The sequence below is a fragment of the Lactuca virosa genome, chromosome 3 (genome assembly GCF_052849685.1).
Source record: "Lactuca virosa cultivar CGN04683 chromosome 3, Lactuca_virosa_CGN04683_v6, whole genome shotgun sequence".
In the NCBI taxonomy this organism is placed as follows: domain Eukaryota; kingdom Viridiplantae; phylum Streptophyta; class Magnoliopsida; order Asterales; family Asteraceae; genus Lactuca; species Lactuca virosa.
Window position 1 is genome coordinate 241,699,200 of NC_136428.1, and position 14,232 is coordinate 241,713,431.

The window sequence follows — 14,232 nt, forward strand, 5'->3', positions numbered from 1 at the left end:
CTTCGTGTATTCGTGTCGAGTTAAATTCGTGTTTGACATGTGAAAATGATACGAATACACGAATTGTCAGGTCTAGTTTTCTATTTCTTTAATACGAAAGGCGGGGGCCTAAATAATTACCATGTTTTGGTAATTAATTTTGAAAGCACCATTGTGTGAGAAAGTATGGCAAAAAAAAACTCTGGCTTTTGCTTCGATGTTTCTCATATGTGAAGATATTTGAACTTGAATTTATAGAAGATAAAGTCATCTTTTTATAATGACATGTAAGCCCAAAAACGGAGGCCCAAATACGATCCTCGGAGGGAATTTTCATCTTTCTCATCGTTCAAAAAAGTTAAATTTGTCAAAAAAAACAACTTAAAAAGGTAGAATAATAATTTTATTCCAAAATCTTCATTTATTAATTTTTATTGTTTGAAAAAGTTAAATACGTCCAAAAACAACTTATATTCCAAAATCTTTATTTATTAGTTGTTATTGTTTTGATTATTTTTAGATAATAAGTAATTTCAAACTAGTTTATCAAAAATTAAACTTATAAGCTATAATATAGTTTGTAAACGAATCTACTTTCACCAAACACCTAAATTTCAATCGCCATTACTTCCTACATAAAAGAATTGATCTCTTTTTGTTTTCAATCACAATCAAAATCAAACAAATTTCAATATCCATATAATCAAGAATACCGAAACCGGTTTCATTTCTATTTCAACTTAAATTCATCGAAGATAAGATCCTAATTCTTTCGTTGATGACAAGTTGACTCCACAAGCCAACAAACGGAGGCCCAAATAAGGGAATTTTCTCATCGTTCTAACACAAGCCAAATACGTCAAAAAAAAAAAAAAATTAAACAAGTAGAATATTAATCTTATTCCAAAGTCTCCATTTATTAATTCCCATAAACACAAAAAGCACCTCTTCCACTACTTTGGTATCCATAACCAAAATCCCAACACAACACATATTTATCCTAAACAAAGCAAGAGGCCTTTCCCCAAATATCTTCACTATTTACACATTTTCCCCTTCATTTTCCACCTAATTTAACTTCACAATCGATCCAGCTTCCGATTTAAAACTCCTCTCACTATCTTCAAACCCTTGTCCAACATAACCCTTCATCCTCCTCTTCAACTCCTTCCTGTAAAAACACAAACACAAGTACAAAACAATCAAAATCATCACCCAATTATATAACATCAATATACTTCGAAATCCCATAAAATCCCACTTACATCATCAATTGTCTATCAAGATTCGAAGAAGACAACAACCCTTTATTCTCTTCTGCTCTTCGAAGAAGATAAGGCATGATTTGATCAACTGGCCCAAATGGTAAATACTTGCTTACACCAAATCCAGCGTTTCGTAACCCAAATGTCATGGCTTCTGCCATTCCATAAAGTGAAGCAAACTCAAGCTTCTCACTATCTTTCCCAATTCCCAAATTCCTCGCCTTTTGCGCAGCTAATTTCGCTGTTTAATTTCAAGAAAAATGAAAAAAGTTAGATTGAATTCGTATTGTAACAGAGATCTTGAATGTCGTCTCAAGAAATACCTCGGATTTCGAATAGTTTTCAACCATCGGTTTTCAAGAACCAATACAAGTACAACAATCCTGATTCACAATACATTTTTTATCAAATTTTGTGCACTTCGTTTGTCTTTTCGATACGTTTGAAATACGAATTCAAGACACAAATCGTGGAAATGATTCAAAACAACAATACCCAGAATAAAAAAACTCAAAAAGATTCAATCTTTTACCTGATTCAAGATTATGGGTAGCGAGAATGAGTCCACCGGGTCTATTTGAGACTTCATCAAGCATAAACGAAGCACATTCGTTGTAACAATTGTGTGTATCGATGATGCTATTATGAATCGGAGATTCAACGTTTAAAGAATTAGCCAATTGGGTTTCACTCGACATGTAAGCGCCTCTAACTAACTTGAATCCGACTGGTAATCCCATTTGATCGGCGGCTTTCTTGGTGGCGTACAGCCGTTCGCCGGCGTCTTTCAGGTAAGCTTGGATTGTGCCGAAAATTAAGGGCTTTTCGCCATTGTTGTACATGACAGCGGCTGAGTATGTAAAGTAATCGATTCCTGGTTGGATTGAAGTGTCTTCTGCGTCGATTACTACTGGAACTTTGGATTCGATGCTTTTGTTGCAGATATTTACGAGTCTTTGATGGGCTAATTCGAGATCGTGTTCTTCTTCGGGTGTTAATGGTGATGGTTTTTCTAATGTGTGGTAAAATGGGCTTGATTCTGAAAAGATCGGAAGGGTTTTAAGCTTCCATGGCAGATTCGTCGATGAAGAATTCTTGTATTCCCACCGAAGAAGATCACTCACCCTTTTAAGTAAAGAAATTGGACAAATTGCTGTGATCTTCACAACCACGAAGCTAACCTGTTTTCAAAAAAAAAATGATTAATTTTTTACAAAGATTCACTGTATCAAGGAATCAAAATCATTTCGTGGTACGAATCGTACATGGGTTTATTAAAATCAAGAAATGGAAAAAGGGAATCTTGAAATGAGAAAATATAAAGAAAATCAGAATAAAATATTTGAAAAATTCATGGAAATGTAAAAAGAACTTACAGAAGAAGGAGGTAAAGATTGTGTTGATTCAACAGTTTTGATGAATTCTTCAGCGTTTATATCACAAGATTCATTATCAATCGCATGTTCTAAACCATAATCCAACATCCCTCTCAACCCGGATTCCCAAAGCTTCTTAACAGTCCGACCCGTTTCTTCCGTATCCGCTCCGGCAACAAAATGTTCATACGACGTATGTTTAATGGCGCCCAAAACAATCTCTCTAAACAAACCCACTTGCATGAGCCTAGACTTCATAACCCAAACACCCATATCCACCACCGGCTCCACCGCCGCCAGGTTCAGGTTCGCCGCCGACCGGAGAAGTTTCCCGGTTGTAACGGATGAGAACAATCCTTTCGTATCCTCGAAATCGAATATGGCGTCACGTGAATGGTCGGGGACGACGGTGGTGGTCGGTGGTGTTGGTGGCGGAGTTGGGAAGATTGTGGTTGCCGTTGTGTTGATGGTTGTTCTTTGTGCAGAACGGAATCTTGGTGTGGTGAGGGTGGTGGAAGGGGATGACTTCACACGGTGGACAAATGATCGGATCAATTTTGAAGAGGAGCCATTGGTGGTCATGGCCATCAATGGTCGACGGTGATTGGTGGTTGTGGTGGTGGCGACTAACGACGGTTGATGAAGAAGACGTTGAAAAACAACGGTGTTGCTAAAATGCTAATTTTTAGGGTGTAATAACAAACCAGTTTTTTTTTTTGTGAGGATGACTTGAAACATAGCAAGGTATATATAGGAAAAAATATGTAAATTCGGGTTGGATCCGAAATCCGACCCGTTTCACGTACGTTTCGGGTTTATTGTGGAAATTGATATATCCATATTTGGATGGAGTAAATTTTGGAAAAGTAGAAAAATCCGTATTTAGTTATGGTGTAGTGGGGTCCATGGGATTTGGTGTGGACCAGGGGTAAAAATGTCATAAAAGGAAGTGCTAAAGTCACGGGGTTGAGACCGGAGATTCTGTTTCGACAAACTAGTCGGCACCGCCAAAGTAGAAAGATTCCGTGCCGGAAAGGTTCATAGAATATTCTGCTTAGATTCTTCAAAATCATTTTATAAAGTAAAAATAAAAATAAAAATGTATTTGAATCTACTTTGTAACTTCAATTTTTTTAACTTTTAATGTACTGTAATTTAATCAATCTTAATTGATTTATATATTATAGCTTTTTTTATATATAACAACTTATATTTTATAAAATTGTATAGTATAAAATTTTTAAATATAAATTATTATGTATAAAAAATTTATCGTGTACAAATCATATCTTCTTATAAATATACTACATGAATAAATTTTTGCTATTTTATTAAACCAAAATATATTATATGTTTTGAAGTAGTTAATGTAAGTATGTTACAAAATTAATGTTTTTAACTAAGGCTATGTTTGGTATAGTTTGGTTAAATTTTATATATAAAGATAAAGTGTTCCACATAATATTTTCTATAAAAGGTTATTGTCTAGTTTTATTTATTCTAATTGTTTAAAGGATATGATTATACGAGTCTTAAAATCAAATTTTACATACTTAATATGGTGTTTAATCAGTCTAGATATGTTAAACCAAGACGAAGATTTTAATATTTTGGGAAAATTGAATATTTTCATAATTATTTCTATATTCTTATAAAACTTCAAATTATATATATATATATATATATATATATATATATATATATATATATATATATATATATATATCCTTATAAAACTTATAAACTCACATATATAACCAAATACTTAATTTAATCATAATTAATCTATTTAAATTTTAAAAACATTATCTTTAAATTGATTTTTATTATTAAAAAACTAATTAACTTGTAACATTACTATATTACCATTCTCAGATATTACTATTCTCACCCTGTTTACTTAATCAATCTTTACAAACTATTGAGACCCATATTAAGGTTAGTTTTTTCATAATAATTTGAAGTTTTATAAGTATATGAACGTAATTATAAGAGTTTATAAGAATATAAACGAAATTGTCCAATAATATTTTTATATTTTTTCATAGAAAATATAGTGTATATTTTTTAGAAATAAAATCAAGTTATTAAATATATGAATCTCCATATCTTTAATATGGGATATTTAATTAATAACCTGATAAATAACTTAAAAAGCGTTAGAAAGCGCATAAAAGACGAGGATAATGATATATTATTTAATTTGGTATCAATTTATTTAATTTGATATCTATTTATTTAATTTAGAGGAAATTACACGAATGGTCCCTATGGTTTGGGGTAATTTGCACGTTTGGTCCCTAACTTATCTTTTTAACTCGAAAGGTTCTTACTGTTTGTTTTTGTTACGCGTTTGGTCCCTACTGTTTATTTTTGTTATGCGATTGGTCCTGTCTTACTTAAAAATACTAATATTTAAATAGAGAAAAAATTGTGGAGTAGGTAAGGTAAGGTGAGGGGTGGGGTTGGGGGTGTGTTTATTTAAATAAATTAAAAAATCAAGGACAAAATAGTCTTTTTAGATAAGACAGGGACCAAGCGCGTAACAAAAACAAACAATAGGGACCTTCCAAGTTAAAAAAATAAGTTAGGGACCAAACGTGCAAATTAACCTAAACTATAGGGACCATTCGTGTAATTTACTCTTTAATTTGTTATGATTATGAATCTTGTTCTATATATTTAAAATAAACATATTTACGTGAATCAAAAAGGGAATATAAAATACGGAAGAATCCGGAATCTGTTGATAAAGGGCAGGTAAAGTAGACAACTCAGGAAGCCTGTGGGTCCGGTTTTCTCACGCATGGTACCACAAGTCCACTTTTGTCAATTTCTGTATAGAAATTAAATATCTCCAACTTTTTCTCTTTATCCATCTTTTTATTTTATTTTTTTACTTTTAGAAGATGAAAAATGTAATAAAAAATTATCAAACTTGTATGGTTTTATTGATACATTTTTCAATACATATCTAGATTAAACCAAAAATTACAATTATTAATAAGCCGAAAATAACTTTACAACCACCTAATAACAACTTTTGTTAAAATTGATCGTTCAATCCTAATCATTAATCGTTTCTTTGAAAATCTTGTTTAGAAATATGAACTTTTGTTATAATTGGTCGATCAATCCTAATCATCTACCTTTTCTTTTAAAAATCTTATCACATAATTGACTAGTTCACCAATTGACTAATAAGAAATATGACGAGAATCCAAATCAGAAAAATATGGTCAATATTGTAAATTATATTACGAGAAAGAAAATTGTTCGGGTATCTCGACAAAAACGGGTTCAAAACTACAATACAAAGAATCCACAGTTGAGACTGATTCGTGCATTAGTGAACATAATTTTGCTAAGTTTCATGATTTAACTTGAACTATTTCATGAATTTAATGTGCTCCTCAATGTTTTTTGTTTTCTTATAAAAATAGCTAATTTGCTAATTCACAAGGCTATTTTCATAATTTGAGTATATTTTGTCATAAAGAATAAAACATTGTTATCTAAGTAGTTTTATTGTTTTTAGTGATTAACTTCTTTATTAATAAATGTCATATCATATAAAAATCCGAACATATTTTTATCTGATTATTAAAGAAAATTATATTATTTTTTTAGTAAGTTAATATTATTATATTTTTTTAAATTGTCTATTTTAGGGTTCTGGGACCCGCAAACCCAGGCCCCACAAATATTAAGTTTTGTCTTGGGTTCAAAATCGTTAAATTAAATTTTCATAAAAATAAAAAAAAATTAATGTATTAATAAGATAATATATTAGGTGTTTTAAAAGTAAATACATATACCATAAGTTTTTCTAAATTTAACATATTTAATTAAATTTAAAGTAATAGGTTTTCCTCTAAAAAAATGTTAGAAAAACAATTCTTCATAACATAAACAACATCTATTAATCAAGTTGCAAAAATATTTTACTATAGTCATTGTCATTTCATAATAAAAAAATCATTTTAAATCGTTGATACTTACCTAAACAACATATCAATTAGGATATAACTAAAAATAACAGTTTTTTTTTTTTTTTTTTTTTGTAATATTTAATGTTTTGTTTTCCAAAAGTATGACAAATAAGGTTGGTAAGGGACTACAAGCCAGGGAGTGAGCTGGATCATTTAAAGATTCTCGGTTGTCAAACACTCACCTATACAGCATTTAAGGTAATGCATCCGTCAAAGTCAAATCTGATGTCCATATGATGTGGAGTCCATATCTCTATTTTGATTCAATCCATCGTACGGTTCTCCTTTCTTCCTCTACCTACACCCTCCCGCACGTTATCATCTCCTCTAGAACTTATTTATTATTTATTGGAGTATTTATTATTTATTATTTAATGTAACGAAGGAGAAAATCGTAATACATAACTTTTTTACACGTTAAATGTTGATGAAAAGAGCTCACACGTGTTGTAGAGTTTTATACGTGTTTTTTGATAGGTATAAGGTGTATATGACTGAGATCTTAGGTGTAATCGGTAGTAAAACTAGGTGTTATCTACTGGAGTTTAGCTGTTTAGGGTTTTTTGGAATTAGTTTTTTTTTTTTATTTAAAATGTGATTTAATGCATATAATATACAATATAAATTTTACCGATTTATATGATAACTATAAAATTATTGCTTGTTATGTGAATTAACTAATTTTTTTAAATGAAAAATCATTTTTTTGTCATAAGAATCAAGTTTAACTATATATATGAAGTGTATTTCAGATATGTCAAACAAATGTATATAAAAAGACAATGAATTTTTGTATCTTTTTTAAATTTTAAATGTATGAAAATAAATATATAAAAAACTCAAAGATAGGATAAAATTTACAATTTTTGTGTTGGAAATTGGAATAACAAGGGCAATCGTCTTTTTTTTTTTGCTCCGTATATATTCACAATTTTATATTAATAAGCAAATGATTTGTTTTTTAACAATCAAATATAAATATTTGTAATAAAGAAATAATAAAAAACTTTTAAATCATTTTTAGTATTTTCACAAATAACTATTGGTTCAAAAATAAGTTTAACATTTTACTACACGTATTATTGGATAAAAATAACTGATCATCAACTAGATATTTGGAGATCCATCAATAAAAAAACATCAGATAAAATATGTCACTTTTATAATATTAGTTAAGAAGGAAAATTAAATTCAATTATACATCTTTTAAAAACTGAATAATATATTTAGTTTGAAGTAAATATAAATATTTAAATACTATAAAAAGGTAGATGAGTTTCATGAGTAAGGTGGGGCCTAGCCATGTTGGAATGATGTGTATATGACTAGGAGAAAGGATCACACCAAATAATCTCTCTTGCGTAAACCGTCCAAATAAAATATAATTGTTTATAAAGTTGTTTATAAGACCTTCATAGTTTCATTTCATCAGAGCATGCCGAAGATGCAAAACTCGTTTCTCACCTCATTCCTTAAACATATCTTTAAACATATCGTCTTAATTCATATTTATTTATATCTTCAATATTCTATCTATTATATATGATAAATAAATAATTTAAAAAACACGTGTCTCCTCTTCAATTATCTAATTAAACTCATTTTCCCCAAAGTATTATCTTAGGTGTTTATATATATACTAGGTTATAACCCGTGAAAACCACGGTCGGTATATTTAAAAAATTTATATAGATAAAAAAATAATAAATGTAAAAAAACCAAAATATTGTCGATTGTAAGTAATTATGAATTAATTTGTTAAGCGAAATAAACATAATAATGTTATTAAGATATTATTTTGTATTTTCAAATTTTGAATTGAATTAGATTTGTTACCAAAAAAAGAAAATAATAAAAATCATAGAAAAATGCCACTAGTCAAAGAGACATTCTGAAAAACTGACACGTGTCATTTTTAGGTTTCATTTATTAGAGAGGTATATATATATATATATATATATATATATATATATATATATATATATATATATATATATATATATATATATATAATTTTGTATTATGAGACATTAACTGTTATTTAAGTTGAAAATTAGTAAATCTATACATTTTTTTAAACACTTCAAATTATAACATGCAAAATGTGTGTTATAAAATATGACGTAAATGTGTATCATTAAAGTACACAATTTGTGTGTCATGAGACCACTTTATGACATGAATTGCGTATAATTAAATGGTTGTTTTCTAGTAGTGACATGATTAATTTTTTTCTTCATCTGTTATTGAAGGTTATTTTCTGTTTCAACGGGTACATTTTTTTTCTCAATTATATTGTTCTTATGTTAACAAATATCGATTTGCATATGTATGTGTATGTGTGAGTGGTTGTGGCTTATTGTTTGTTGTTTTTGAATTTTTATTTATTATTTGTTGTCTTAATAATATCTTATATTTGTGTAGCTTCCAAGTTAAACATGTAAGACTATGAAGTTGGATTTCTTTAACATGAAGCAATATAAGTTTATATGTTGGATGAAATCTCCATAGAGTTATTCGGAAAATATGATACGTTAACAAATTTATTTTGATAATCAGTCGCCATCTTCATTGATTTATGTTATTGACCTTTGTCTGTGTGTGTGTGTGAGAGAGAGAGAGAGAGGGACAGACAGACAGACAATTTAACATCCCAAAATTTTCATTTTTAAAACATAAATAGAATAACTCAAAAACCATTTTCATTAAAAGCTCATAGTCATACATTTCTTTTAAACATTATGAGAACATAATAGAGAGTTTAAGCGGAAGTCTTAAAACATAATTATTTCTTCGATGCGAGTACAGTCACGTTGGAGTCTTCCCACGATCAGATGAACTATTTGAAAAACATTTAATAAAAATATGTAAGCACAAAGCTTAGTGAGTTCCTCAAAATACCATATACCACAATACACATACAATGCATACAAACAAGACTCTCGGATCCAGTGTCGATCCGTCCACTAAACAGCTCTTGGCTCCAGTGTCAATCCGACACTAACCTTGGGTATCTAGGCTCTCAGCTCCAATGTTGATCCGCCATCAACCCTGAGTATCTAGGCTCTCAGCTCCACTGTTGATCCAACATCAACCCCTCAACGTAATATATTAGCATAACATATAATCAAGCAATCAACATATAGTAGACCTTACTAGCCTAATCATACAATCAACACACTATAATACCAATACATCATATCATGCAAATGAAAAATATTGTAACACATAATGTAGAGATACTACTGACATGAACAGTCCCAAAACAACTAAGTAGGTTGGCTTGCAGACGGCTCAACTAGCATGCAACAACCTTTAGTTCTATATTGGTTACTAACTATCTGAGCATAAAATTTAATATCTAGATCCTTTACTAATTCCATTAGTACTGGATCGACTATCAAATAAGGCTTGGCCAGTCAAGACAGTCGGGAGCATGACCATTTTGACATATAGCCTTTTTGAAATTCAACAACCAGGCCAACGTGTCTATCGTAGACATCGATCCTATAAGTAGACTTATCAGTATTTTAACCAGAATCAATGACTAATATTGTCCGTATATGATTCATTACATTGACTAAAAATCTAATCAGTTACAGATAAGAGTAAGTGTAACTTACTCGATTGACGTATCCGAACGACTACGAGCATAACTTCGACACTTACTTCCTTTCCTTATAAGTATCCTTCCAAAACTTTAAGAGCTTCACTAATGATACTTTAGAACAAGAAATCAAATCACGAGGGACTAAGATCTTGATATATATATATATATATATATATATATATATATATATATATATATATATATATATATATATATATATATATATATATATAGAGAGAGAGAGAGAAAGAGAGAGAGAGAGAGAGAGAGAGTATGGGAGAAAAGGTGCAAGGAAATGAGACACTTGAGGCCTCTATTTATATGTTGTGATCCAGGTGGAAGCATTGCGCCCTGACCATGGATGTGTCGTACCCATATGCCAGGTAAGTGGTTTTGGATGGTTTGCAACATTAATGCAGCCAACTGCCCACTTAATTCGTCAGGTTCTTGTTTTTTATTTTTGTAAATTTTAGAAAATCATAACTTTTTCATATGATCTCTGATGTCGACGTTCTTTATATCCATGGGTTCGTAATTCCGTCAACTACAACTTTCTTGTTACGCAATGCATTTTGATGCTATATTTTATAAACCAAAGTTTATTCTTTATTATCTTTAAAGTGAAAAATAGGACGTTACAATTCTCCATCACTTACAAGCATTTTGTCCCCCAAGTATATTCAAATAAATCTGGGTAGTTGCTTCTCATTTCCTCTTCTAGCTCCCAAGTCCATTCTAACCCCTTTCGTTGCTGCCACTGCACCTATACCATTCCAATCACCTTATGGCGCAAGGTATTTGTCTTTCTGTCCAAAACTGCAACTGGTACTCCACATAATTCAGGCGCTCGTCCACCTGCAAATCATCCAAAGGTACAACTACAAACTTATCCGTTAGGAACTTCCTCAACTGGGAAGCATGGAAGGTGTTGTGGAATTGACGAAGCTCCTATGGCAGATCCAAAAGGTAGTTAACCTTGCCTACCATAGAAATAACTCTAAAGGGTCCAAAATACCTTAATTTGTCCCGCTTCCGGAACCAGATAACACCTTTCCAAAGTGACACCTTCAGAAGCACAAAATACCCAACCTGAAACTCAAGATTAGACCGACATCGATCTGCATAACTCTTTTGCCAACTTTGAGCGGTCTGCAGTCTCCTATGTACTTGTTGGAAAAGCTCGGTAGTCTTGATCACGACTTTAGTGCTCCCTATAACCCTCTGACCAACTTCTCCCTAAAAAATTGGGGTCCGACATCTCCTCCCATAAAGTATTTAAAAGTGAGGCACACCAATATTAGAGTGGAAGCTGTTGTTGTATCAGAACTATACCAACGGTAGATACGAATCCTAACTTCCTCCAAAGTTAAGTACACATGTCTTCATCATATCCTCAAGAGTATGTATTGTCCTCTCACTATGTTAATGAGGCTGAGGATGATAGGATGTGCTGAAATGTAACTGCGTGCTCAAATCATCATGGAATCTCTTCCCGAATCTAGAAGTAAAATGAACATCTCTATCAGAAACTTGAAACAACCCAAAAATCATAGAAATTTAAATTTTTAAAAAACAACCATTATCCAAATTTGTTTACAAGAAAAACCATTGTTTCAAAATTAAGATCGTATCAAAGTGTCCGAAAAGTCAATATCATGAAAAATAGGAAGATGTGCATGATCAAACCTTCGTGTTCCCACGATCCTCTGAAGTACTTGAAACAATGAACTGAAACTGTAAGCCAAAGCTTAGTGAGTTCCCCCAAAGTACCATCACACAACATAACAACAAAAGCATGCATATATGAGCCTTCAACCTGACTGGACCGCCTCATAGGGCATACAGTCTATCTGGACCGCTCTACGGGCCTTCAGCATGACTGGACCGCCTCGTAGGGCCTACAGCCTATCTGGACCGTCCCGGGTGTCTTGGCCTTTAGCACAAAGCAGGACCGCCTCAACCCAACCATAATATTTCGACATATGTAACAAATCAACATAAACAAAGATCCGGAAAATACAGATAATCATACAAATCTACTACTCAACCAATTACTGGTATAACACTATCCTATAACCAAGATACATAATCAAGTAGGTCGGCATTAGTGCCTTTGACCCACGAGTACAATGAGGAAAACTCACCTCTCAGTCCGACGAGTAGCTGAAAAATACACAACACCGAGTACAACTCCAACATCAACTCTACCGATAACATAAACGAAATCGGTGACCTAAGCTTAGTTAATAATCCCAAAATACCTAAAATACCCAAACTACTCTTAGGTCAACTTTGGTCAAAAGGTCAAGGTCAACAAACTAGTCGAGTCAACCCAGCTGAGTACATTGGGCGTTCCCAGCTGTACGCGGGGCATACTCCTCTTGACCAAGAAGTCAGGGATTTGACCGCGTACGCGTAGCGTACCATTTGGTACGCCCAGCGTACGCACCTGGTCACCTCAACTTCTTATTAAGAGCTTAATACATCAAGCCCTTATGTCCAAATTCAGATTTAGACCCAAGATATCATTATAAGTCATAAAGTGTACAACTTTATGACTTTGCGTGGCTAGAAGTGCTTAATACCAACAAACCCTAACTTCTTAATCGATTAGGACATCCTAGCACATACTTGGGGAATAACTAAGAACCAATATCATATTTTTATGCTTCTAGACGTCTCAAAACCTCTGAAAGGACAGCTTATACGGGCTGGGGTATTCCATACTCATAAAGGTCAAGACTTGGGACCAAAATGTTTCAAGAATCAAGAACTAACAAGATCTAAAGAATGCAAGCCAAGTTCAGATCTTTATACCTCTTGGAGGTTTATAGGTAAATGAGGAATCTAGATCCAAAGATTCTTCAAGCTTCCAAGGTAAATCTACTTCCTTCCTTCTCCTTCAAGGTCACTGAAATGCACACCAAAGGTTAAGAATGCGCAAACAAGGGACTAGGGTTTGCTAAGGTCAAATGAAGTGATGGGGGATGATGAGAGAAGAGACTTAGAGGCCATAAGGATGTTTAAATAGGGTAATTTGGTCATTTAGAGGAATTTCATGAATTTGTGAAGATGTAGTTTCGTGAAATTACTTGAGATAAGTCTAAGTCACTTTTATGAGATGAGATAAGTGGGTTCAAGAGGATAAAAGCAAGAGATTGGGGAATTATGTCACACCCTCCCGGTCGATGGCAGAAAATATCGAGTGATGACGATATAAAGATTTCCCAAATCACGGAATGTGAATCATAATTACCTTTATATAAAAAATCTACAAGTCTTCATGCCGATAATCCTTTCTTGATTGGATCCCTACTCCATCCTAGGAACACATGCGATTTTCGAAAACGTCAATATAATGTTGGTGAGTGAACATGTTTATAGTTTTTGGTTGTATTATTTTAAGAATCTTTTTTCTTTTAGAAAAACCTTTCCTAAAGTATTTTATCAACCTTAGCTTTACCATCTTTTTGGATATATAACGATCCCATCTTATTATCTTTTTAGGATATATATTAATCCTAATTTACTATCTTTATAGGATATCTAACGATCCTAACGTATTTTATTTACTATTCTAAGGCATCCCTAATGGTGGTATGAACTATAAGGTGATCTAATGTATTACCATGATCCCCATAATTGTGCCCCGCCACGACGCTTCATCAGACATCGAAGAGTGAATAATAAGAAAGTTATCCTGTCGGGATTGTTGCTAGCAATCGCAGGTGCGGTTGTCAGACCCCGTATAGATCTATACATATATTTCTAGCTCTCGCAAGATTAACGATTATAGGTATCTGGGGAATGCCAAATTTAATCAAGGCCTTTGGATGAATTAACAGCTCACTAACGCATTGACCTTAGGTATTTATCTTTTATCTTTTATCTTTTATCTTAATCCTTCCTAGGGATTTCGTATAACTATCATAATATAAATCTTTTATCTTATATTTGATAATTATAACCTTTGATCTCATAATTTTGTATATAGTATGTATATATTCTAT

General features: G+C 32.1%; 1 protein-coding gene across 2 annotated transcripts; it reads right to left on the reverse strand.

The window, feature by feature from the left end:
* Positions 1 to 877: 877 nt before the first annotated feature.
* LOC145167078 (proline dehydrogenase 2, mitochondrial-like) lies at positions 878 to 3,336 on the reverse strand. Of its 2 annotated transcripts, none has more exons than XM_079086158.1 (4): positions 2,621 to 3,336; positions 1,777 to 2,425; positions 1,245 to 1,485; positions 878 to 1,150 (listed from the first exon to the last, which is right to left on the reverse strand). In XM_079086158.1, the coding sequence occupies exons 1-4, from the start codon at positions 3,206 to 3,208 to the stop codon at positions 1,048 to 1,050; spliced, it is 1,581 nt and encodes a 526-aa protein (XP_078942284.1). In that variant the 5' UTR covers positions 3,209 to 3,336; the 3' UTR covers positions 878 to 1,047. The 2 variants fall into 2 exon arrangements, with proteins under 2 accessions (XP_078942284.1, XP_078942285.1); XM_079086159.1 differs by lacking the exon at positions 878 to 1,150 and adding an exon at positions 1,568 to 1,627 and having other exon boundaries at positions 1,350 to 1,485.
* Between the last annotated feature and the right edge of the window lie 10,896 nt (positions 3,337 to 14,232).